Genomic DNA, 27349 nt, shown 5'->3' with positions numbered 1-27349 from the left:
GCAGGGCTTCAGCACTTTTGCTAAGTATAGCAAAAATCCCGAACTCCTGTGAACACCGACTCGTGATAAGTATTCACAGGAGAATCATGATAACGGGCACAGGGGTCTTCAGCAGATCCCCGGCTGCCATGACAACCCATCGGCGCCCCAGGATCACATGATGGGAGTGCCAATGGGCGGGATCAATGACACGCTTCCTGTCTGTGCGTGTTAAATGCGGCTGTCAGTTATTGACAGTGGCATTTAACTGGTTAACAGCTGGATCCGCCTGCAGCTGATAGAGGCAAATAATGGCTGATTAATTCAGCAATAAAATAAAAGGAAAGGCTCACACGCAAAGGCAGAGACACGGCCGATTACGTAAATACAGTGCATTGTGAAAGTATTTGGCCCCCTTGAACTTTTCTACCTTTTGCCACATTTCTGGATTCAAACATAAAGATATAAAATTCTAATTTTTGGGGAAGAATCAACAACAAGTGGGACACAATCGTGAAGTGGAAAGAAATTTATTGGATACTTTAAACTTTTTTAACAAATTAAAAACTGAAAAGAAGGGCGTGCAATATTATTAGAATTTTATGTCTTTATGTTTGAAGCCAGAAATGTGGCAAAAGGTAGAAAAGTTCAAGGGGGCCAAATACTTTCACAAGGCACTGTATGTCATCAGTCGTGAAGGAGTTAATCTAATTTGCCAATAAACATGAATTGTAATTTTCTTTTTTCACAAGTTGAGAACATCCAAAATATTAATGTATGATACAATGAAGACTGAGCTTGTGAATTACATACCATTAAAACCACCTGCTGATCTTGTGAGCCATTGTGATTTTCCTTTTCAGCTGTCTGGTAAGAATGAGGAAGACTGGGACGTGCCTCTGATTCTGTATTTGTCCAAATGGAACCACCTGTAGCAACACACAAGAGTAACCAAATTATAGGTGCAGATCACATGATGATTGTATGCGTGTGTGCGCGCGCGAGCGTGTATAATATATATGTGCCCCTCAAAACAGCTCTCTTCTTAAAATGAATGTCAGCAGGTTTTTACTATGTCATCTAAGAGCACCATGATGTAGGGGCTGAGAACCTGATTCCAGTGATGTATATCACTTGCTGGTCTGTGTGTCACTGTTTCAATAAGTGTTTTTTTTTCAGCAGGAAATTATTACTATAGGACTAGATGTCTTGTGCCTCCTAATCCAACCCTGCCCACACCACTGATTACAGCTTTCTGTCAATGCAAAGTATACACAGAAAGCTGCCAATCATTGCTGTGGGCAGGTTAAACAGAGCTCAGAATTCAGAGAACTACTAGTTCTGCAGCAGATAGAGCCGTGATTGCATCAAAATAACAACATGCAGACCAACGAGTGATACATCACTGGAGTCAGGGTCTCTGTCCCAACACAAAGCTGCTCTCAGGTTACATAGCAAAAACCTGCTGACAGAGTCCCATTACCATTAATGAAAATCTCCTCCTACCTGTTGACATGAAAGTCTGCTGATTATCCATCATGATGTCCCTGTAGAAATCATTGTGTTCTTCTAAGTACTCCCATTCATCCATAGAGAAATAGACAGTGACATCTTGACTCCTCATAGGAACCTGACATATACAACGATACAGTCACCATCCAGACTCGTCCCCTGGTGTAAGGAGAAAAGGTCCAGCATCACTCACCTCTCTGGTCAGCAGAGCAATGATCTTTTTGGTGAGTTCTAGGATTTTCTCATCGCTGCTCTTCTCATTCTTCTCTGGGTGAGGTGAAGGCACCATGAGTGTGTTCTGGGCCAGGCTCCATCCTTCGGACACATGGGGTATACTGCCCGATGTTGCACCATCACCAAGCTTTTTAATGATGATATAGACCTAAAAGAAAACAACATACAGAGCTTTACTTACTATAAAACTGACATATGCTATTTATCTGTGCAGTTTATTTAAATTGAAGGCTCCTAAGTTCTTGTGTGTTTCGGATCACATGGATCCACATTCATAGTAAATAAGGATCCATGTGATCTGAAACGCGTAAGTACTTAGGAGCCTTTTTAAGCATGTGCATTTTTTTTTATCATGATCCATTAATAGTTAAAGGGGTATTCCCAACTCCAAGATCTTTTCCCAACGACCACTAGCAGCTAGCTATTAACTGTGACTATCAGTGGATGTAACCATGGATACCTAAGGTCCTGCGATGCCTGTGTATGAGGAAAGAGAGATAGCGAATCCAAAATACTACACTACATTTCTAATTGGAGGTATTTACTAATATTATAATTATTACACCTACTACATATTGGGATAGGATCTTAGAGATGGGAATACCCCTTTAATCTTTACTGCACTAGTTTTTTTTCTGTGGATGCTTGAAATTACATTTCATGGACCTTCTCCCAGTAAAAATGTGTATTTGTACGCAGGTGGGTGACCAAAGAGTTTTCTATAGTCTCCAAAATCACATATAAATAATGCTACTTATACACAGCTGACGTAAAAACAGCAGCTCTGGAGCACAAACTAGTGTTCTACCAAGTTCAAATCCAATAAAGGACTGAAAGGGGTGGTCAAAAACAGTTCTGAAACACCATAGGTCCCCTATGTAAAACAATGGCAGCTATACTTACTACAGCAGTGAGCTCTGTTGCAGCGATATCTGCGCTTTCTCTCCGGGGGCTCACACTGTGTCACGCGAGCCCTGGGTTGTTGTTATTTTACATGGGGGAACTATGGTGATGATAATGGTGTTGTTCAAGTAGTGGACAACCCCTTTAAAAGTCATATGGAGACACCATAGATATCAGTTTGTGGTGGTGCACAGACCTGGGGCATAATGTGACGTTTCAGCTCATCCTGAGCCTTTATTTCGCTGTGCAGGCTGTACCCAGTGCTACTATATCCGGGGGACCCATAGTGCTGCGAGGGCCCCACACCTTTCTATACCTGCGCTTTGTGTCCGGGAGTTCTTTGACCCATTAGAAGCCGATATCTACTGTGTGGCTATATGAACATATATTCTTCATTGGATTAACATGGAACCTGTCAATTAAACTGAATTACATGAGTTGAAGACTGGAGTATGCTCTATTCTCAACGGAGATTATTTCTGAGACTGTTCTCACTAGCACTTCCCACCCCATCTACACAGGATGGTACATTGATCTCAACATTTCAGGAACTTTCAGATGGTACTTTATTTATGCCAAACATAAGGATCTGTTTACACGCAGAGGATCTGTCAGGATTTAGGTGTGAATATACTGAAATGGGTTATTTTACATGACACATTCAGAAAAGTATTTACATGGAATAATGTACATGCTTTGGATTTTAAAATCATCATTCCTGTGAATTCTCGGAAGAAAAACTGCAGATTAGCTTCACTAAGTTACAACGCACAGCAAAAGTCTATGGGCCGTGTCATCTTTGCATTTCTGCCAGTTCTTTGGTATGAATAACTCACTATTAATTACTTTTTGAGTTGCGACAAATCCATAAAACAATTTGCGACTTTTATGGGCTAGGTTTCTGATTTTTACGTTAATGTAGCTTTTTTACAGATTCATAAAAGTAGGCATTAGACCAGGGGTCTTAAACTCAGCTGGGCATATGGGCCGCACACGGAAAAACATTTAATTTGGGGGGCCGCATTATTTGCATGACAAAGTGACATTTTTAGTAATACCATTTTATTTTCTATACACCTTTTGAACTGGTCCTCATCTTGCAGACATGGTCTACCCTCCAGGCCCCCCCAATACTGCGCACAGGGTCCCCGTCCCCCCATTACTGCGCACAGGGTCCCCGTCCCCCCATTACTGCGCACAGGGTCCCCGACCCCCCAATACTGCGCACAGGGTCCCCGTCCCCCCCAATACTGCGCACAGGGTCCCCGTCCCCCCCAATACTGCGCACAGGGTCCCCGCCCCCCCAATACTGCGCACAGGGTCCCCGTCCCCCCAATACTGCGCACAGGGTCCCCGTCCCCCCAATACTGCGCACAGGGTCCCCGTCCCCCCAATACTGCGCACAGGGTCACCGTCCCCCCAATACTGCGCACAGGGTCACCGTCCCCCCAATACTGCGCACAGGGTCCCCGTCCCACCAATACTGCGCACAGGGTCCCCGTCCCCCCAATACTGCGCACAGGGTCCCCGTCCCCCCAATACTGCGCACAGGGTCCCCGTCCCCCCCAATACTGCGCACAGGGTCCCCGTCCCCCCAATACTGCGCACAGGGTCCCCGTCCCCCCAATACTGCGCACAGGGTCACCGTCCCCCCAATACTGCGCACAGGGTCCCCATCCCCCCAATACTGACAACAGGGTCCCCGTCCCCCATACTGTGCTCAGGGTCCCTGTCCCCCCATATAGAGCTCAGGGTCCCAGTCCCCCAAACTGAGCACAGGTCCCCTGTGGTGTATTTCACATGACAGAGAAAAAAAAAAAAAAAAAAAAAAAAGATTCTCACCTGTCCTCCGTTCCCTCGGCGTCCTTTATGCACCTGTGGCCCGCAGGCACAGACCCCGTAACGATCGCGGCTCTCTCCAGCAGCAGCCATCAGCGCTGTAGTGTAGTGTATTGCTGCGCAGAGACCGGCTCTCTGCACAGCAACACCAGTGCCAGCCGCCGGCCTATCAGAGGGCAGCAGCTGACATCGGCGCGTGTCAGTGACGTCATACGCCGCTGCGCTGGGACGCAGACGTCAGCTGCTGGCCTCTAATAGGCCGGCGGCTGGCACTGGTATTGCTGTGTGCTGTGCAGAGAGCCGGTCTCCGCACAGCAATACTCTGCATTACAGCGCTGATGTCGGCGGCTGCTGGAGAGAGCCGCGATCGTCACGGGGTCTGTGCCTGCGGGCCGCAAGAAGCAGCCGGAGGGGCCGCATGCGGCCCGCGTGTTTGAGACCCCTGCATTAGACCTACCAGTAATAGGTTTTCCAGGAGTCCCTCATGACAGCACCCTCAGGAGGACGTCCTTCATATCTCTGATAGGGACAGGAAACACAGAAGAGTTTAAAAGGTCCCTCCCTCCACCCTCACTCCAGTGATTTTCCAAGTTTCCCACCAGGATGGATGCAACGCTATTTTATTTAGCTTCCTTCTATCTATGTTAACATCACACAGCAGAATGGAATATAAGGAGGGAATATAATAGGTGCTGTCATGAGGGACTCCTGGAAAACCTATTAGCGGTAGGTCTAATGCCTACTTTCCAGCATGTCCCTCCTGACAGCACCCTCAGGAGATTACCAGAGTATATATTCAGGGAGGGATTATAGCTTGGAGGACCTTCCTTCCGAAAGCCATTTTCTGGTTAGACAGAATGTCCAGCTTATAGTGTCTGCAAAAGGTGTTTAAACTTGTCCATGTTGTAGCCCTACATATTTGGTCCATAGATGCACCTGCTCGTTCTATCCATGATGTGGCCATTGCACGGGTAGAATGGGCTCTGATATTACCTGGATGGGTTTTTCCTTCTGAAGAATAGGCTAGATGTATCAGAGATGTGACCCACCTTGCCAGAGTCATTTTTGAAGCCTTTTTCCCTTTGTTTTTACCTGCAAACTGTACAAACAGGTTAGAGTCAATTCGACAGTCTTTTGTTGTTTCTAAATACTGAAGAACTACCCTCCTGACATCTAGGGAATGAAAGGCTAGGTCTTGCTCATTTCTATGGTCCGGACAGAACGAGGGTAAAACTATTTCTTGATTCATGTGAAAAGGTGTTACCACTTGGCAAGAATGCTGGATCCAGTCTGAGGATGATACAGTCATCCAGAATCTTTAGGTAGGGATCTTTTATTGAGAATGCTTGTATCTCCCCAATGCGTCTCACTGTGGTTATAGCCACTAGAAAAGCTGTTTTGAAGGAGAGAATTTTTTCACTTGCCTCTCCGAGGGGGTTCATAAGGATGTTTGCACAGATTACTTAAAACTACATTCAAATCCCAAGGGGGGGATATGAGTTTTTACTGTCGGTCTCATTCTCATTGTGGCTTTCATGAACCTCTCGATCCAAGGATGATGGGGTAGGGGAAATCCATGAAAATACTTAGAGCTGCAATCTGCACCTTTAGAGTGCTATGTCTTAGACCTTTGTCAAAACCAGCCTGCAGAATTTCTAATACCTCTGGGATGTTAGGACTAGAATCTTCCATTGCCGATTCCCCGTATAGCGTACAAAACGTATTCCATATTTTTGTGTAGATTGCTGATGTTACAGGTTTTCTACTATTTTTCATTGTTGAGATTATCGCGTCTGAGAGTCCTTTGGACCTTAGGATTTTCCTTTCAGGATCCAGGCTGAAAATTGTAGAAATTTTACCTTGGGATGGTATAATGGTCCTTGGAAGAGTAGATCCTGTCTTTCTGGCAGAATAATTGGATCCTCCAGGGCCATCTTCTTCAGTAAAGGAAATCAGCTCCTCTTGGGCCAGAAAGGTAAGATTATTATTACCCTGGTCCGATCTTCCTGTATCTTCCTTAACACTAGTGGAATTAAGGGTAGAGGAGGAAATGCGTAAGCCAGGTCCATGTCCCATTTCTGGGACAGAGCATCTACTCCGGTTGGTCTGTCTCTTGGGTTGAAGGAGAAATTTTTTTTTTGTTTTTTGCGTTTTTTCGGGTGGCAAATAGATCGACTGGAGGGGAACCCCATCTGAGTTCTATGTGACGGAAATCCTCCCAATTCAGCTCCCATTCTGTTTGTTGTATGTTTTTTCGACTGAGGAAGTAGGCCACCGAGTTCTGAGACCCTTTCAGATGTATCGCTGTTATTGAGAGTACTGTTTTTTCTGCCCACTGAAAGATCTTGTTCGATAAGGCTTGCAGTTGGTGATGTCTTGGCCCCCCTGATGTTTGAGGAAGGCCACGGTTGTCATATTGTCTGACAGGACTCTGACATGTTGATGTTTCAGATCCGTCTGACATGTTTTCAAGATTTTCCAAACCGCTAGGAGTTTTTTTAGGTTCGATGATCCAGGAAGGTATTGTGCGTGCCAGGTACCTTGTAGGTACTGATCTTCCACGTGTGCTCCCCAGCCTCTGCTGCTTGCGTCGGTGGTAAGTGTGATGAAGGGGGATCAACTTCCACATAACTCCCTTTTCCAGGTTGGTTCTTGAAGTCCACCACTTCAGAGATTTCTTTGCTGTTCCTGACAAGGTTATCTTCTTGTCCAGACGCTCCATCTTCCTGTTCCAGGATCCTCCACCGAACCGCAGGTATGGAGGCTTTCATCAGACCCAGAATCTTCATGCATTCTCTGATTGCCACCTTTGATTTCGTTCCGAAAGCGATGATTCTGTCTCTGAGATCTGTTCGTTTTTGTTCTGGAAGGAAAGACATCTGTCGTTCTGAGTCCAGAAGAATCCCTAGAAAGATCTTTCTTCTTCCCGGTAACAAATCTGATTTTTCCCAGTTTATAATCCAACCTAGATTCTTTAGAACTAATGTGGTTGAGGATAAACTGGCTCTTAATTGCTGAGGAGAGACTGCGATTAGTAGGAAATCGTCCAGGTATTAGCAATTAGAATTCCTTGTTCTCTTAAAAAAGCCATAACCTCGGCTACTAGTTTGGTGAAAATGCGTGGGGCCAAAAAGAGACCACACGGGAGGCATCTGAACTGATAATGCTGTATGTTCTGCCCGTCTTTCAATGCGAATCTTAGATATTTCTGGCTGTGAGGGTTAATGGTTACATGATGGTATGCCTCTTTGAGGTCTAATGTGCACATCACCATGTTCTCTCTGATCAGGGGAATCGTGGATCTGATGGATTACATTTTGAATTTTTGTACACCACCGACCTGTTTAATGACTTTAGGATTATAATTGCGCGGTAGTCGCCTCCTGGCTTTTTATCGAGAACAGGTTTGAATAGTATCCCGAAAACTGTTCGCCCACTAGCACCGGTATTACTACGACTGCAAGTAACAGCTTTCCGACATCTGTCCGTAATCTTTGCTGGACTAGTGGAGACTGAGTAGTAGTTAGATGGAATCTCTCTTGGGGAACCTTTACCATCTATATCTTGTACCCATCTGCAATTAACTGGAGTATCCATGGATTGCTGGATACCCCCGACCATGCTGCCAGAAAATGTTGGAGTCTCCCTCCTACTCTCATGGCGTCATTGTCTACATGAGCTATTTCCTGTACTAGAAAAGGTATTTCTGCTCTTACCCCCTTTTTAGTAGCTCCATCTACCCGATTTTCCCTTTCCAGTGTATTCTGGTCCCTGTTGGGGACGCGGTCTTCGAAAGGATGTTATTTTCCTGGGTTTTTCCTCTGGAAATCCCTTCTTTTCGTCCGAGGCCTTTTCTAGCATATCATCTAGAACTGGGCCGAACAATCGGAGGCCAGAAAAGGGGATGGAGCACAATTTGTTTTTGGAGTGGTTATCTCCAGACCAGGTTTTTAGCCATACTGCTCACCTGGCTGCACTAGATAATGCGTCATTTCTTGCAGCAAACCTAATTGATTCGGCTGAGGCGTCGGCAATAAACTCTGTTGCCGTTCTTAGCAGAGGGATGGAGTCTCTGATCTCCTCTCTGGAAGTTTTGTTCCTTAGATAGTCTTCCAACCAAATGATCAGGGATCTTGCTACCGAGGTTGCTGCGATGTTTGTTTTGATTACTGCAGCTGCAGTTTCCCAAGTTTTTTTAAGGAGGTTGTCTGCCTTCCTGTCCATAGGGTCTTTTAAGCATGACGAATCCTCAAAGGGGATTGATGTCTTTTTTGCTACTCTAGCTATTGGAATATCAATTTTTGGGATTTCCTCTGGTTCAAAAGGCAAACGAGATCTGAAACTTCTGGCAATTACTAAGCTTTTCTCTACCTCCTCCCATTCCTCTAAAATCATGGCTTTAATGTGATTGACAGGGAATACTCTGTTCATATGGGTTCTCAACCCTCCGAAAATTTCATCTTGTACTGAGGAGGGCGTCTTCCACTTTCATAGTGTTCCTGACTGCCGATAAAAAGTGTTTCAGTGTTTTCCCAAGCAAAAAGATATTTTTTCCTTTCTTCTGAGGGAACTGAAATAGATCCCTCCCTTTCATCCTGTTCAGGATCGGAGTAAACTGATCGTTCTTCCTCCTCCTCTGAGCTAGATTCTATCTCCCACCGGGGTCTCTTTTGCCTAGGTCCAGGTTGGGAGGTTTGTGTGGGGATTATATCTGCGACTGAACTTTGGACCTCCTTTCTTATTATTGATCTTATGTCCGACATAAAGGAGGAATGTTCATCCCTGACCACTCGGGCAATACAGTCGGTGCATAATTGCTTCCCATATGTGTCCGGTAGCTTCGGGTTACAGATGGCGCATCTTTTCCCTTTTTTCTTAGGGGTTGATGACGTTGTAGATTTTTAGAGCCCTCCTTGCCCTACAACAAGGGATCATACAGTAATATCCTACCGGGGACAGATGGTAGCAGGTAAACTTAGACCAGGAAACTCCCGTTAAACTCACATGTACCGGAGGGTTCTGCTGGCATATCAGGGCGACCAGTGGTTAATCCTTCCATGGCTGGTGACCAAGACACAATGATACCTCAGATCCAGCACCACAGTTAAGTAGCCTGTCTCACCTGTCTTCCATCTCCTTCGTCAAAATTAGGTGTTTCTCCTTTAATTGCAGGTCTGGCGCCCTTTTTTTCAAATGTAGACCGGAACCGGAAGTGCGTTCCAGGGTGTAACGCACGGCGGTTAATAGAGGCAGGCATTCCACTGCCCCTGTAACCGGAAATGCGGCTCACTCCTTCTCCCCTGCGCACATCGGATCGTGCACAGGGCTGCAGCGGCATGGACTCAGAGCCCCCTTTGCGGGGGAAAACGGTCTACCTCGGGAGCCACCTGCTTAACCGGCCAGGCTGAGGGACCCCTTGTCTGGCAGGGTGTCTGCCTCCGGACCGCGGCAGAAGGAAAAGTAGGAGTGCGAGGACCCCATCTCGATCCTCCTGTGTCCGGCCTCTGGAGCTCCTGCTCACTGGAGGTGAGTTCTTCGCAGTCCTGTCTCCGATAGGGACAGGAAAAACACAGAACGAGCAGGTGCATCTATGGATCAAATATGTAGGGCTACAACATGGACAAGTTTAAACACCTTTTGCAGACACTATAAGCTGGACATTCTGTCTAACCAGAAAATGGCTTTCGGAAGGAAGGTCCTCCCAGCTATAATCCCTCCCTGAATATATACTCTGGTAATCTCCTGAGGGTGCTGTCAGGAGGGACATCCTGGAAAGTAGGCATTAGACCTACCGCTAATAGGTTTTCCAGGAGTCCCTCATGACAGCACCTATTATATTCCCCCCTTATATTCCATTCTGCTGTGTGATGTTAACATAGATAGAAGGAAGCTAAATAAAATAGCGTTGCATCCATCCTGGTGGGAAACTTGGAAAATCACTGGAGTGAGGGTGGAGGGAGGGACCTTTTAAACTCTTCTGTGTTTTCTGTCTCTATCAGAGATATGAAGGACGTCCTCCTGAGGGTGCTTTCAGGAGGGACGTCCTAGAAATGTGACTTTTTTCTTTAAAGAAAAAGTCGCAAAATTTGGCAAACTCTACTCCAGTCGCCCCAGGGGTAATTACTTGTATGCCAGTTAAAAGGAGATTGAAAAGGGATTTAAAAAACAAACAAACGTATTTCTCATGCTCCTTGAATCACTCACCTCTCCGGTCAGAAGGAACATGATCTCTAAGGCAAGCTTTAATGCACTTTCATTCAGCTGACTGCCGTACATATCCATCCTGAAGACCCTGAGAGTGGACTACGGTCCTGATGGTAGGGGGCGAAAGGCACCTCTCTCTGGAAATAGAAAACAGTGGTCACCACTTCCTTTTTTTTATTAGAATTAATACATCTTAGAATTTAAAAAGACATTTTGGGCATCTGTCTGATTCCAGTATATTTTCCCTGAATAAAAAATGTACGGTATCTTAATTATGAATCCCTTCAAAAATATATTCTCATGTTATTAGATTACTTTAGTTAGCTAGACAACATAAAAATAATCACGTTTGCAATTTACTTGCTTTTTCCATCTACTCTCATTCTCCTGCATGAGAGAGCTTTTGTTTTGCATAGTGTACAGCTTGTTTACATGGAGCTCAGCCACTATACACTGGCCAATTGTGCACAGAAGTTACATTCCAGGAGAGGAGTTAACTCCTAACATACCAGCCACCTCCCTCCAGCACACCGATCTCTATAGAGCTGTTAGCTTACCCCTCCCTCTGAGCTCCTTACAAGATACTGTTATAAATTTTGCAAAATCATCAACTTGCAGTTGGCTGATTTCTGACCAATTCTACTAATCAAGACTTTCACTTTCCTGAGCTGTGTGCTTTTTCAAATGCCTTGTTATTTCTATGTGTAAATACAGTGAAAACAGTGTAGAATCAGAACTAATCAGAATTATAAGCTCAGTGCAAGTTCTGCTAATGCTACAGTTTTGCTAATAACCAGAACTGTCACTCAAGGAGGAGTGTTCACCCACCCACTCCTAGAAAGCAGGAAGTAAGGATACTGCAGAGCGGTGAGCTGCTGAATACACAAGTTGAGAATACCCTTTTAACTTTTTCTTGTACGTTAAGCAAACTGAACTGGGATACTTTCATTATAGTGACCAAGAGCTTCATTTTTCCTAACATCAAAAGCAGCCCACCAAGAAAAGCCCATCTATTGTGTAAACATGCTTTTATAGAAGAGCAATTCATCTCAAACAAGTCCACATCAACTGGTAGTCCTATGTGAGATCCATATACAGTTATATGAAAAAGTTTGGGCACCCCTATTAATCTTAAGCTTAATGTTTTATAAAAATTGATGTTTTTGCAACAGCTATTTCAGTTTGATATATATAACAACTGTTGGACACTGTAATGTTTCTGCCTTGAAATGAGGTTTATTGTACTAACAGAAAATGTGCAATCTGCATTCAAACAAAATTTGACAGGTGCATAAGTATGGGCACCTCACCAGAAAAGTGACATTAATATTTAGTAGATCCTCCTTTTGCAAAAATAACAGCCTCTAGTCGCTTCCTGTAGCTTTTAATGAGTTCCTGGATCCTGGATGAAGGTATTTTTGACCATTCCTCTTTACAAAACAATTCCAGTTCAGTTAAGTTTGATGGTCGCCGAGCATGGACAGCCCTCTTCAAATGATCCCACAGATGTTCAATGATATTCAGGTCTGGGGACTGGGATGGCCATTCCAGAACATTGTAATGGTTCCTCTGCATGAATGCCTGAGTAGATTTGGAGCGGTGTTTTGGATCATTGTCTTGCTGAAAGATCCATCCCCTGCATAACTTCAACTTTATCACTGATTCTTGAACACTATTGTCAAGAATCTGCTGATACTGAGTGGAATCCATGCATCCCTCAACTTTAACAAGATTCCCGGTGCCGGCATTGGCCACACAGCCCCAAAGCATGATGGAACCTCCACCAAATTTTACTGTGGGTAGCAAGTGTTTTCTTGGAATGCTGTGTTTTTTTGCCACCATGCATAATGCCTTTTTGTATGACCAAACAACTCAATCTTGGTTTCATCAGTCCACAGGACCTTCTTCCAAAAAGAAATTGGCTTCTCCAAATGTGCTTTTGCATACCTCAGCCGACTCTGTTTGTGGCGTGCTTGCAGAAAATGCTTCTTTCGCATCACTCTCCCATACAGCTTCTCCTTGTGCAAAGTGCGTTGTATAGTTGACCGATGCACAGTGACACCATCTGCAGCAAGTTGATGCTGCAGCTCTCTGGACATGGTCTGAGGATTGTCCTTGACTGATCTCACCATTCTACTTCTCTGCCTTTCTGATGTTTTTCTTGGCCTGCCACTTCTGGCCTTAACAAGAACTGTCCCTGTGTTCTTCCATTTCCTTACTATGTTCCTCGCAGTGGAAACTGACAGGTTAAATCTCTGAGACAGCTTTTTGCATCCTTCCCCTGAACAACTATGTTGAATAATCTATGTTTTCAGATCATTTGACAGTTGTTTTGATGAGCCCATGATGCCACTCTTCAGAGGAGATTCAAACAGGAGAACAACTTGCAAGTGGCCACTTTAAGTAGCTTTTCTCATGATTGAATACACCTGGCTATGAAGTTCAAAGCTCAATGAGGTTACAAAACCAAAAAAAGTGCTTTAGTAAGTCAGTAAAAAGTAGGTAGGAGTATTTAAAACAAGAAAATGATAAGGGTGCCCATACTTATGTACCTGTCAAATTTTGTTTGAATGCAGATTGCACATTTTCTGTTAGTACAATAAACCTCATTTCAAGGCAGAAACATTACTGTGTCCAACAGTTATTACATATATCAAACTGAAATAGCTGTTGCAAAAACACCAATTTTTATAAAACATTAAGCTTAAGATTAATAGGGGTGCCCAAACTTTTTCATATAACTGTAAAGAAGGTGCACAACCTGCAACCCGGGGGCCACATGAGGCCCGCTATGCCCTTCTGTACAGTCCATGGAAAAGACCCATAATGCCTAGCATTGTAGGTATTGTGGGTAACAATGGAAGGTGTGCTATGTGGTTATTTCTGCGGCAGACATATTTTGGCAGACTGGCGAGTCCTGACTCTTGTAGCACAAAAAGGAATAAATGAGGTGAAGATGTGGCCTGGCCACTGCTATTTCATTGTATTTACAAGCAAAAAAATACCCAAATACATAATGCTTGTGAATAGTACCACTATGTGTGGACAAAAATTTTCACAAAACAGAAAGAAAACAACTTGGAGGATGATTGGAGTCCAAGTGGTTAAAAAGTATGCTTTATTTTTACAAAAATGCCAATCATATTAAATGGTAGAAAAAGACAGATAACAATCACTGATGGCAAATATATAACTATGGGTAACTCAAAATTCCCTCAGTAATAATAGCATAGTGATCAGAATATATCAAACATGGTAAGTATCAGTTAGACAATAATTCTCCCAGACCATATTACCCATAGATAGAAAAGGCCAGAATTGTTACCAAGAAGTAAAAGACAAATCCCCAACGCGCGTTTTGTGTGTTTTCACTTGTTTTCTCAAGGGGAGAAAGCAAGTGAAAACACAATAAACGCGCGTTGGGGATTTCTCTTTTACTTCTTGGTAACAATTCTGGCCTTTTCTATCTATGGGTAATATGGTCTGGGAGAATTATTGTATTAAGTAGGAGAAGGGAAGCACTTGACTTTCAGCGTCAGACTTACACTACAATGTGGAAAGCTGATGCCACCCATAAGAAGGGTACCTCTACCTTCCTGATAGGTGGGAACCCTAAAAATGGAACCAGCACCTTTTAGTTATTCAGAGGATAGGTGGTGGCTTTCTGTAATAGAGCAAAAAAAAAACCTGTGTACCGAGACCCACATCAGATGGGGTGCAGTACAGGGGGTAATAAGGTCGCCTAAGTGTCCTGGCCAATCAGAAGTGCAGCAGGTAGAGAATGTGGGCACATTTCTCCTTATTGTAACCCACATGAAAGTGCTGTGCCAGGGAAGTCACTCTCACTATGCCTGTAGCATCAGAACAACTGAGTGCATCTAATCCAACGAACCAGTTAAAACCCCACTCACTGCTTATACGCATTTCTCTAATGACCGTCTATACTAGCCTCCATACTGCCCCCTGCTGACAGCAATAAAACTGAAAATACATACCAGAGAGTGAGGACCTTCACCTAGATCCGAACCAGCTTGGGCTATGCCAGACCAACGTGCAGGAAATCGCAATACCAATCACTTCCGGGTCCTGCGTTCCAAGGCGTTCATAGCTTTGCGTTCCATTCTGCTTCCCTTGCCTGGCCGAAGGGTCTCCACGTCACGTGCCTCCTTCACTGAGCTGTTACGCACTCTACTGAGCCAAAGCGCTTCCGGTGTGTGGCTGGCACTGTCACGTGGTGATGCTATTGGGTCATGTGATTCACGGCTCTGGAGTCTTAGTACGTAGGGTGTTATCTTCTCTTTATTATTTCCCTGGTTCCATAGGAGACATGAGCTTACGTCACATATTACACAACGACAGCCAGTATGGACCCTGAACTGAATACTTGGTCTATTGTGTGCAGCTAGAGACTACATTGCCATTAGCCAAGTGCCAGCAACCATGTCCCTTTCTGAGAAGACGTCTGTCACCATAGACAAGTGTATAGCAGAGCACCGCTCAGCATGCTTGCCTATTCCTGAGCAGGTGCATGATTTCTGCTTGTATATCCTGCATATTTATATGCCCCGCCATACCGTACACCACACCTCAAAATAAATGCAAACCACAAATAAGACCCCCACATAAATGCTCCAGATCAGACTGCCCCAAACAAACAGACCCCCAAAAACTGATAAAGGACCAGGTCAGACCCCTCTTAATGTGAACCCAACGTCTGTATCTATCAGTTCTCCCAGATCAGACTCGACAATTGTGCATATCAAATTTCCCACATCAGACCCCTTTAATATAGACCTGTCGTCTATGCATATCAGATCTCCCAGATCAGACCCCCTTAATACAGACCTGACTTTTCTGCATATCAAATTTTCCACATCAGACCCCCTTAATACAGACCTGTCATATGTACATATCAGATCTCCCAGATCAGACCCCTTTTAATTCAGACCTAACATCTGTTCATATCAGCTCTCCCAAATTAGACCCCCTTTAACACAAACACAACATCTGTACATATCAGATCTTCCAGATCACACCCCCTTTAATACAGACCTGTCATTTGTACATATGATCTCCCAGATCAGACCCCCTTTAATAAAGACCTGTCGTTTGTACATATGATCTCCCAGATCAGACCCCCTTTAATACAGACCTGTCGTTTGTACGTATGATCTCCCAGATCAGAACCTCTTACTGCAGGCATGATCTCTCTACTGTACATTTCCTTCGCTTCACCCCCATGCGCTGCTGCAAACACCATCCTGACAGTGGGGGCATCAGCAGGACATCATTTCCTGAAGAGCCTGGAAGTGAAGAGGAATACAATAACAGGAAGAGATGAATACAATTTAAAGGGAACCTGTCAGGAGATTCATGCTGCTCCCTTATTACTAATATCTATTATTTACTCTGAAAGCTGTAGCATTTCAGAAAAAAACATACGTTATTTATGGGCTGGGAACAAGGAGACAGACGGCTACTCCATGGGGCTGGCCCCCAATGGATTCTTCCCATCCATTCTGCTTGATTGACAGGTCTTTCCCTATATGTGTATAGTGAGAGATGTGTCAGTCTAGCTGAGCATACGGTTTTCAGCTCCATACACTGTTTACATCCAGCAGCTTATCAGTGGGGGTACTGGGGGTCGAACCCGCACCAATCTTATATTAATGACCTACACCATGGACAGGTCATCAAGTATGTTAGCACTGGACAACCCCTTCAAATACCAGCACTGACCTCCAAGTATTAATACCTGCCAGCCTAATGGTTTACCAGGTGGTTAGTAAATCTAATAACAAAATGGAACAAATGGAAGACTCTTTAACACAGGATAATGGCTGCAAGTATCTCCATCCGTCCAAGCATACTAGAGTTGGAGCATTACTACTTCCTTTCAAAGAAAATCACAAGCAGAAGCAGGGGAGTGTGCTGTTAGTTCATTAATACAGCCAAGGCCCAGGAGCTGTAAGTGCATCTTAATGCCCCACTGCACTTCCATACTTAAAGAGGTTGTCCACTACTATATAAAATGCCCCAATGTATTTAAAAGGTGGAGACAAGTTTTTTTGTAAATACCTTCTGCTGTGCGTCTTGCCTGTGAGCAGCGCTATTGCTCTACAGGCATCACGTGACCCCCGGCTGCAGCCGGCTCTGGCATTCTCTAATGTCACATCAAGTTCCGTCTGCAGCCGGGCGTGACTCAGTGACGCGCTACCCCTGATTGATGGGCTGTGGGTGAGGTTTCCCCACGCATCACAGCCCAGCACCCACCGTGCGCTTTCCCTCTCCTGCACTCATTGGGAAAATGCGCGGTGGATGCTGGGTGTGACATGCGGGGAAACCTCACCCACAGCGCATCAATCAGGGGAAGCACGTCACTGAGTCACGCCCGGCTGCAGACGGAACTTGATGTGACATCAGAGTGCAGCCGGAGGTCACGTTATGCCTGTAAAGCAAATTTTATATAGTAGTGGACAACCTCTTTAACTTTAAAACTCAATTTTTCACTGCTGCACCAGTGCTTTGGGGCCATTAAGGGGTCGTCGGACCTATCTTTTAAAGTGCTACATAATCATATAATCATCAAATAATGGTTTGGGCCAAGGAGGGGGGGGGGCATAAAAGTTTTGGACAAGGTCCCTTCAATGCCTGAAAATGACAGCGTTCTGATCCAGCGTTACTTCCAGTAACTATACAACTCTAGGCTATCACTACCATGATACCTGCTCCATTGGATGCAAAACCAGATAATCTGGACAAAAATTCCACTATGCATACTTCTGCGGGTTCACATGGCCGAATTTCATGCTTGCTTTAAAAATAAAAAAAAACAATATGTCTTATCAATGTAGTATGAAGAGGTCAATTTGTATGTATTATTTTGCTACTCACTTATGGTTTTGTCCAGCCAGCTGCACAGAAACAGTCCTAGAGGTACCCCGTTAACTTTAGATGGTCATGTCCAACTGGCTACAGTACAGACTAAAAGTTTGGACACACCTTCTCATTTAAAGATTTTTCTGCATTTTCTTGACTATGAAAATTGTACATTCACACTGAAGGCATCAAAACTATGAATTAACACATGTGGAATTATATACTTAACAAAAAAGTGTGAAACAACTTAAAATATGTCTTATATTCTAGGTTCTTCAAAGTAGCCACCTTTTGCTTTGATGACTGCTTTGCACACTCTTGGCATTCTCTTGATGATCTTCAAGAGGTAGTCACCGAAAATGTTTTTCACTTCACAGGTGTGCCCTTGTCAGGTTTAATAAGTGGGATTTCTTGCCTTATAAATGGGGTTGGGACCATCAGTTGTGTTGTGCAGAAGTCTGGTGGATACACAGCTGATAGTCCTACTGAATAGACTGTTAGAATTTGTATTATGGCAAGAAAAAAGCAGCTAAGTAAAGAAAAACGAGTGGCCATCATTACTTTAAGAAATGAAGGTCAGTCAGTCCGAAAAATTAGGCAAACTTTGAAAGTGTCCCCAAGTGCAGTAGCAAAAACCATCAAGCGCTACAAAGAAACTGGCTCACATGAGCACCGCCCCAGGAAAGGAAGACCAAGAGTCACCTCTGCTTCTGAGGATAAGTTTATCCGAGTCACCAGCCTCAGAAATCGCAGGTTAACAACAGCTCAGATTAGAGACCAGGTCAATGCCACACAGAGTTGTAGCAGCAGGCACATCTCTTCAACAACTGTTAAGAGGAGACTTTGTGCAGTAGGCCTTCATGGTAAAATAGCTGCTAGGAAACCACTGCTAAGGACAGGCAACAAGCAGAAGAGACTTGTTTGGGCTAAAGAACACAAGGAATGGACATTAGACCAGTGGAAATCTGTGCTTTGGTCTGATGAGTCCAAAGTTGAGATCTTTGGTTCCAACCACCGTGTCTTTGTGCGACGCAGAAAAGGTGAATGGATGGACTCTACATGCCTGGTTCCCACCGTGAAGCATGGAGGAGGAGGTGTGATGGTGTGGGGGTGCTTTGCTGGTGACAATGTTGGGGATTTATTCAAAATTGAAGGCATACTGAACCAGCATGGCTACCACAGCATCTTGCAGCGGCATGCTATTCCATCAGGTTTGCGTTTAGTTGGACCATCATTTATTTTTCAACAGGACAATGATCCCAAACACACCTCCAGGCTGTGTAAGGGGTATTTGACCAAGAAGGAGAGTGATGGGGTGCTACGCCAGATGACCTGGCCTCCACAGTCACCAGACCTGAACCCAATTGAGATGGTTTGGGGTGAGCTGGACTGCAGAGTGAAGGCAAAAGGGCCAACAAGTTCTAAGCATCTCTGGGAACTCCTTCAAGATTGTTGGAAGACCATTTCCGGTGACTACCTCTTGAAGCTCATCAAGAGAATGCCAAGAGTGTGCAAAGCAGTCATCAAAGCAAAAGGTGGCTACTTTGAAGAACCTAGAATATAAGACATATTTTCAGTTGTTTCACACTTTTTTGTTAAGTATATAATTCCACATGTGTTAATTCATAGTTTTGATGCCTTCAGTGTGAATGTACAATTTTCATAGTCGAGAAAATACAGAAAAATCTTTAAATGAGAAGGTGTGTCCAAACTTTTGGTCTGTACTGTACATAGAAAGAATCCATTTATATACTGAGCCCTAATATGTTCATGGGCTGTGCATGCACATCAGAGACTGCACATGGATTCATTATGACCAGTGTGCCAATGCACATGGCCGATTTTCCAGGCTGACCGATGGTCTGCGTGTAAAAAATTGCAGTATACACTACTTTTTTCCATGTTGCAATGTAAGTTTTCAATATGGCCATCAGAACCCAGACTTATTGTCATATCCAGCTAAATAGATAGACACAGTACTGGAATCCCCTCTGAAAATTAGTATAAAGATCAAGGGTATGTTGCATTTAGTTAGCTCCCACTAGTACCATTAACTGGATATTGTTGCCTAGCAACCTTTGGGTCATCTTAAAAAAAATGGGTGGTTGTTAGTGCATGATATACAATGGGGCTTTCCATTTCATTTCTCTAAGGAAACCTGTTACTTTATACATGCAGTCCGATCTGTGGACAGCATAACATAAAGAAGAAGCTGAGCAGAATGATATATAGGTTTGTTTGAAATGATTCAGTATACTTGTATTTTATTCAATGATTGACAGTTATCTCTCTATGCAAAGTCATACAGGGAAGACTGTCAATCACTGAATAGGCCCACTGGACTCATATCTATAGGAACACCTAGGATTTTAAAGAGAACCAGTCGTCAGCATCATGCATGTTAAACTAAAGGTTTGCCCATAATGGCACTGTTACAGTATACTGATTTAATAGGTACCTTCAGTGAAGAAATCCAGTTTGTTTTTTGTTAAATCATCATTAGAAGTCTGGGTTTCTGTGCATCGGGGCTGGACTTGGGGAGGGTCTTTGGCTCTGCCACAGCCCCTCTGCTGCCTCTGGTGTCTTTATCTTCTTCCTGATTTAAATTTCGGTACAATGCAGGGGACAATGTTGAGAGTTGTATTCTGCTCCCGATGTCTCCAAAACCTGTGAAAATAAGAATAAAATAAAAAAAATCATTATACTCACCTGGCTTGAGGCGACCGCACATGCTGGGGAGCAGAGGAGAATGACTATACAGCGAGCGGGCCCCTGACCTCTGCTGAGCTCAGTGAGTGACAGGACACCACTCACTGAGCTCAGTGAGTGACAGGACACCACTCACTGAGCTCAGCGTGTCATTCTCCCCTACTCCTCAGCGTGTGCGGTCGCCTCAAGCCAGGTGAGTATAATGATTTTTTTAATTTTATTCTTATATTTACAGGTTTTGGAGACATCAGGAGCAGAATACAATTCTCAACATTGTCCCTTGCTCGCGCTGATCGCAGCGCCAACAGGGGACAATGATGAGAGATTCATTCAGCACCCGGCGATTGGGAACAGCGTGAACTGTACCACTGATTCCCAGGCATCTATACATGTGATCCTGATGCGGCACACAGTTGCCACACAGGTACACACGGACATCTGCGGTACTGGATTTTCCAGTGCCAGATATATCAGGACATGTGAAACAGGCCTTAAAGATAGTCTACCACGTCCGATAACACTATTAACCTGCTTGTTTTCCCTCTATCTTCACCCCCTATGTTGACTGCCAGCTCTGGCTTCATAGGGCCAGAGAAAAGCGGAGATAAATGGAAACCAAGCAGGTGGGAGGGTGTATATAAATGATTGACCTCACCATGAAGCACTGAGCACCTGTACTTGGTGTGAACAGTTAACCTGTGCTGACAGAGTCCCTTTAATACACATCATATACCTGAACTGGCTAAGGGTGCGTTGACTGTGACTTTTCATTGAATTTAAGGCTACATTCACACATCCGTGAGTGTGTTACAATTCAAGAGAAACTGATTGATTATTTTCTCAGGTGCCATCCTAGTTGCATCCATTTATTATACTCATTTTTTTCCACTGAAGCAGGTAGCCTGTCTGAACTATTTTTTTATCCATTGACTCTTAATGTATTGGTTAAAACAGGAAGAAACACAGAAGTACACAGTATGTCTTTCATGTTTTTAATGGATCCCCATAGACTTTAGTAGCTAGGTCTGATCCAAAAAATGGATGAGAATAAGACCTGCTCTGAGTCTCAAGGACTGGAGACAGTGACGTTTTGAAAACTGATGTGTGTATAGATTAATGAAACTTTTTTTTCGCGGACAGCACACGGATTCACAGACTACACAAGGATGTGTCACAGAGATGTGTAAATGCAGTCTTAGAAATATCCCAAGTGAAGAGAGTGGTCCAAATAGTTACAAAAGCATTGGCTTGATAGTCAAGCCAAATTATAGAAAAAGACAGCAAAGGCATTAAATGTTCCTAGAGATACGGATGGAAACAGAGTTCACAGGATCAAACTTAAAAGAACACTGTCTACACTACGTACACTTGGCAGAAAGAGAAAGCGATGAACCAATGCCACCTGGTTTCTGAGGAGGCAGGTGGTCAAAATCCTTTGAGTGCCTGCAAGAGAACTGCAGCAAGATTTGATGGCAGCAGGCCATGAGGTCTCAGTTTGTACAGTAAGGCATTTACTGAGTGCTGAAGGTTTCCATTTCCAAATGCCAAGACATCACCGCTACTAACTCAAAAGCACAACAAAAGTCATCTCTAGCCTGCTAAATACCAAATAAAAAAACACAAAAGCATGGGGTTTCTCTTTGAAGAAATGAAGCAAAACTGGAACTTTTGAAATACATGGATCAATGGTATGTCTGGAGGAAGAAGCATAAACTGAAAAGAACATCCTGCCCACAGTGAAGTATGGCGGTGGCTCGGGGACTGCTTGCTTTACTCTGGCACTGGATAACTGTAGTGTGTGGGGCAATATGGATTCAACCAAGTATCAGAAAATCCAAGGAGAAAACGTCATACCTTCTGTGGGGAAGCTGAACCTTGGGTGTCATTGATCTTTCCAACTGAACAATTATCCCAAGCATACCTTAAAGTCTATCCATGGCTGGTTTCTGAGAGAAGTAACATGGAGTAACAGTCACAGTTGTCTGACTTGAATTCAAAGAAATTCTTTTATGGGGTGTAAAGAATGCAGTTACAGCACACAAACCCCAACATATTTGTAAGCAGGAGGCTATTGCCCATGAGGAATGGGCTAAGATTAGAGTTGGTACAAATTGATGCAACCTGGTCCATTGGTTCACTGTAAAAACCACCTCTAACCTAAAGAAACTCGTGGCTCTTCTGATGATTAGCCGGCATGATGTGACTTTATAGTTGCTGCGTAAGGTACATGTGACGTTGTACTAGATTGTCTGCTTAAAAGAAGAGACGTAGATGGCAGTTCTCAGGACTCCAGTCTAGCAGCCAGAGGTTAAATTGTGGCCGATTGACTGGTTTATGCAAATCTTTTCGGATAAACTCTAGCTAAGATTCCTCAGGAACACTGCCATAAAATGATATCTGGTTTGCAGCAGGTCATAGCAGCTAAAAGGTGCTCTTCTAAGTGCTAAAGACGCTTGTTATGAAGGGGTTTAATAATTCTGAGATTGCAGCACTCAATTAAAGTGGCGTTTGTGTTGAAATTGGAAAATCCACTTGTTATATTAGTTGTGCTGAGACATTTAAAATTGTTCTTGTTTGATTGTTTTGTTGCAAAGAACAGAAAGTTTGTACATTTTCTAATAAAGCAAATTTGCAACTTGGCTGGTGGAATAATTTTGATTATTACTGTAAATACATATTTATACGTATTTCACTGCTTGAGAAAGGTTTCCAATAGGTCCGATTAGTAGAACATTGTAAGACACATAATAAATGCTGAAATTAATCAGATTGCTGATGTCCACCCTTTCCTACTTATGATGTTCTGCAGTGGTCCTGTTGGATGGACTGTTGCTAGCTGGTACAACCATGTTTTTCCTTGAGTGACTAACTGTGCTGCCAGTGAAACTTCATGTCTCCACTTATAATACAACGAATAGACTTTTACTATACAGTTCTTTACAAACTGCACAGGGGATTTTATTTCTACCTCTTGTACAATTGTCTAACATAGTTTGCATGCCTTCTGATAAAGTTGTGATACAAGAAATACAAGACAAAAAAAGAGATAAGATAAATCTATAGAAAAAGATGTTTATTATATGTGTTATGGAAAATATAGGTAATATCCATAGCTTAAGATGTGTATTTTTTTTTTTAAAAAAAGGCTATTTGAAGAATAACTCTATGTTATGTGTACCTAGGCTGTTAACTACATTTTTCACAACCAAATATTTATAAAATTGATATGGTTGAAAACAAACAAAAAAATAAAATAAAAATGTTTCCATTAAATGTTAAAAAGCGCATTAACAATACTAGTAAATTGTAAAATTATGTAGTAAAATGTTTATAAATACAATAAATAAAGATTATGCCATTTCAGTTTTTCCCTCATTAACCAGCTTACTCCAAGACAGTTGCTTGCTTGAAAGAGTACACAACCCCTTAAAGGCCCCATACACATTGGGCTACTGTTGTCCGAACAAGCTGATATCGACAGGTTCAACCAATGGTCTAATGTGTATGGGGACGCCGGCCGACTAATGGTCGGGAGAGATGATGATCTCTGATTTCAGAATGCCGATTGCATTGTTCTCCATGAGATAAGCCATTGGCCGCCATGTTAGTCCATGGCTTTCTCAGCTGAAATTCTGCTCCGTGTATTAAAGTGTCGGCTGCGATGGCTGTCTGCTGAACGATCGGATGAAACATTGTTCGGCCGACAGCAATGTAATGTGTATAGCCAGCTGAAACCCTCATCAGATTTGTATGGATTGCTAATTAAACCTTTGCTTGCCAGTATTTTTACTACAAACCAGTCTTCTGTTATAAAAAGGCTTGATTAGTATTTCATGTAAGAAAAAACCTCACGTTGTTTAATTCTTCTGTAATTCATCTTGAAAGCAAAAAACTAAATGGACAACTGCGTGTTCAATTTTCTGGTCAATGCAGTATGTTCAGTCAGTGCTGAGTGTCTGACCCCATAGGGACACGCACACGTAACAGGATTGAGAAGACCCAGTTGTCCATTCAAGTCAATCTTAGAACATTTAAAACTAAAATATATAAAAAAAAAAAAAAACTTGTGAAACAGATTGACTGAAAAATCTGCTTTCTAGGTATTCTTATGTATGCTGTGGAGACTCAAAGTTTGCACATGAGATATTGCCTAAAAATTGGGATACATTAGGCCAGTGAATCGTTACAAAGTTCAGCCTTTCTGCATTAAAGGCTTAATAATTGAAAAAACATTTCTCAGACAATATTTGAAGGGAAGCTGTGAAAATGAAGGCTAAAAAGCACATTAAATGGCCTTTTCCATTAGGAAACAAATTAGGGAAAGGCAGCTAATGCTAGAAATTAAAGTAGGCATTACTTACCCACGGAAGCCCCTGCTGCTCGATGGAGTTCTTTGTGGACATGGCTGCAGTGGTGATGTCCTGTGTACAACATATGCCATGTAGTCAGGATGCCACCACCAGTAAAGCCGTTTAAAAAAGAACTATGGGTAGCAGCAGAGAGGGGAATCTGGATTGGCAGGGGCTTGATCAGGCCAGTTTGGCAAATTTTATCAACAGACTACCCATTCTGAGAAATTAGCTTAAAGGGGTTTTCCCATGAACAGTAGTTCATTTTAATCAATAGATCTGGGAACTATAACGATTTCCACAATTAGATGTGTTTAAATAAAATGTTCCTGTGCTGAGATAATCTTATAAATGTGCCCCTGCTGTGTACTGTGTAATGGCTGTATCTCACGGTGCAGAGACATGGTCTGATCATACCACAGCTCCTGGCCAGGGGAGGATACAGACATTACAGCAGGGGATCACAGCTGATTCTTTCTGTGAGGTAAAACATTTCCCTGCCTGTTTTTAAGCAAGGTTTTACCACAAAGAAAGATTTTGCGATCCCCTGCTGTATTGTCTGTATACTCTTTTGCTTACCCCTGGCCAGGATCTCTGGTATGATCAGACCATGTCCCTGCCCAGGAGCTGTGGTATGATCAGACCATGTCCCTGCCCAGGAGCTGTGGTATGATCAGACCAGGTCCCTGCCCAGGAGCTGTGGTATGATCAGACCATGTCCCTGCCCAGGAGCTGTGATATGATCAGACCATGTCCCTGCCCAGGAGCTGTGGTATGATCAGACCAGGTCCCTGCCCAGGAGCTGTGGTATGATCAGACCATGTCCCTGCCCAGGAGCTGTGATATGATCAGACCATGTCCCTGTACCGTGAGACACAGCCATTACACAGTACACAGCAGGGGCACATTTATACAAATCCAACTGTGGAAATTATTATTATTCCAAGACCAAGATCTATTGATTAAAATCAACTTTTGTTTGTGGGAAAACTCCTTTAAAGATGTTAGTACCATAAAAAAATCGGTATGGCTGTGTGCCCACTATGCGTTTTTTAAGCGTTTCCGCAGCGGCAATTCCGCCGCAGAAACGCTTAAAAAACGGTTGGTAGAAGGCCTGCCATGTTCCCCAATGATAATCCGCATGTGCTGTGCACATGCTGCGGAAATTTCCGCTGTGGATTATCATTGCGGAAAAATCCGCAGCACCACCAATTATTTTGCGTAACCGCGGCTTTTTCACCGCCATTGACTTGCATTGAATCGCTTAATATCCGCATCACTACATGTGCACATGAGGATATTAAGTGATTCAATGTGCAGATGGTACGCGGGTGTGGAGGAGAGGAGACTCTCATCCAGACCCGGGTACCATAGTACCTGTAAAAAAAAATAATTTAAAATAAAAAAATACATTATACTCACCTTCTGATGGCCAGCGGTCTCCATAGCGATGCGTCCTGGCTCCCCGGCAGCTTGTGATGGTCTAAAAGGACCTTCCATGACGTCATTTAGTCATGTGACAGGTCACGTGACCGCTGACGTCGGTAGTCGCGTGACCTGTCACATGACTAAATGACGTCATGGAAGGTCCTTTTAGACCACCGCGAGCCGCCCAACACACCGGACGCACCGGAGGAGACCGGGGGCCATCAGAAGGTGAGTATAATGTTTATTTTTTACCATTCTTTTACTATAACTTGGTTACACTATATAAATCCATGCCGTTCGCATGGATTTATATAGTGTGACCAAGTTGTCAAGCACTTTCCAGGTGATGCTAAAATCGCTTGGAAAGCGCTTGATAACCCGCATGCGGAAATGCATGTGAAGAACGCTTCACATCCGCATGTCCCTGGCAGGAAAAACGCATGTACAATCCACATGTACAATCCGCATGTACAATCCGCATGTACAATCCGCATGCGTTTTTTCTGCCAGGGAGATGCAGAAACGCTCAGGAAAAAATCCGGAGCATTTCTGCATCGTGGGCACACAGCCTAAATCATTTAGAGGCAAGAGATTTGCTTCTCCTGTGTACTGAACATAATTATATCTATCTATCTATATATATACACATTATATACAGTATATACAGTGCATTGTGAAAGTATTTGGCCCCCTTGAACTTTTCTACCTTTTGCCACATTTCTGGCTTCAAACATAAAGACATAAAATTCTAATAATTTTGCCCGCCCCACTCTTCAGTTTTTAATTTGGTAAAAAAGTTTAAAGTATCCAATAAATTTCTTTCCACTTCACGATTGTGTCCCACTTGTTGTTGATTCTTCCCCAAAAAAATTAGAATTTTATATCTTTATGTTTGAAGCCAGAAATGTGGCAAAAGGTAGAAAAGTTCAAGGGGGCAAAATACTTTCACAATGCACTGTATATACATATATATATATATATATATATATATATATATATATATATATATATATATATATATATATATATATATATAGAATATACACACAGTGGTGTGAAAGAGTATTAGTTCTATACATGTTTTTTCACAGATAGATGGTAATGGATATGTGTTCTATGGGACTGTCCACATATTTTTTGTGCACCAAGTATTCACAAAACAAAACACGGAGACATGCTTGTTTTTGATCTGATCGATCGTGGGTAGAACTCACACATTGAAACAAATGAAAGATCAGACGGCACACAGATGTCATCACTGCGTCATCTGAGTGCTGACCGCTTTTTATTGTTTAATGGGTAGACATTTGTAA

General features: G+C 43.2%; 1 protein-coding gene across 2 annotated transcripts in view; it reads right to left on the bottom strand.

Annotated features, from left to right (window-relative positions):
* Positions 1-14954, bottom strand: part of LOC141273106 (uncharacterized) — a 41978-nt gene extending 27024 nt beyond the window's left edge. Inside the window, exons 1-5 of one of the 2 annotated variants that reach the window (XM_073684496.1) lie at positions 14667-14954; positions 10672-10808; positions 1685-1873; positions 1486-1609; positions 793-908 (exon numbers count right to left, since the gene is read on the bottom strand). In XM_073684496.1, the coding sequence (XP_073540597.1) occupies positions 793-908; positions 1486-1609; positions 1685-1873; positions 10672-10749 (507 nt within the window). In that variant the 5' untranslated portion in view covers positions 10750-10808; positions 14667-14954. The remainder of the gene's footprint in view (positions 1-792; positions 909-1485; positions 1610-1684; positions 1874-10671; positions 10809-14666) is intronic. The other variant, XM_073684495.1, reaches the window with a different exon arrangement.
* Between the last annotated feature and the right edge of the window lie 12395 nt (positions 14955-27349).

The sequence above is a fragment of the Phyllobates terribilis genome, unplaced genomic scaffold (assembly GCF_046119375.1).
Source record: "Phyllobates terribilis strain yellow unplaced genomic scaffold, ASM4611937v1 Scaffold_5__5_contigs__length_657084704, whole genome shotgun sequence".
NCBI classification, from domain to species: Eukaryota; Metazoa; Chordata; class Amphibia; order Anura; family Dendrobatidae; genus Phyllobates; species Phyllobates terribilis.
Note: the sequence above shows the minus strand (reverse complement) of the source record. Positions and strands in the feature narration are given on the sequence as shown.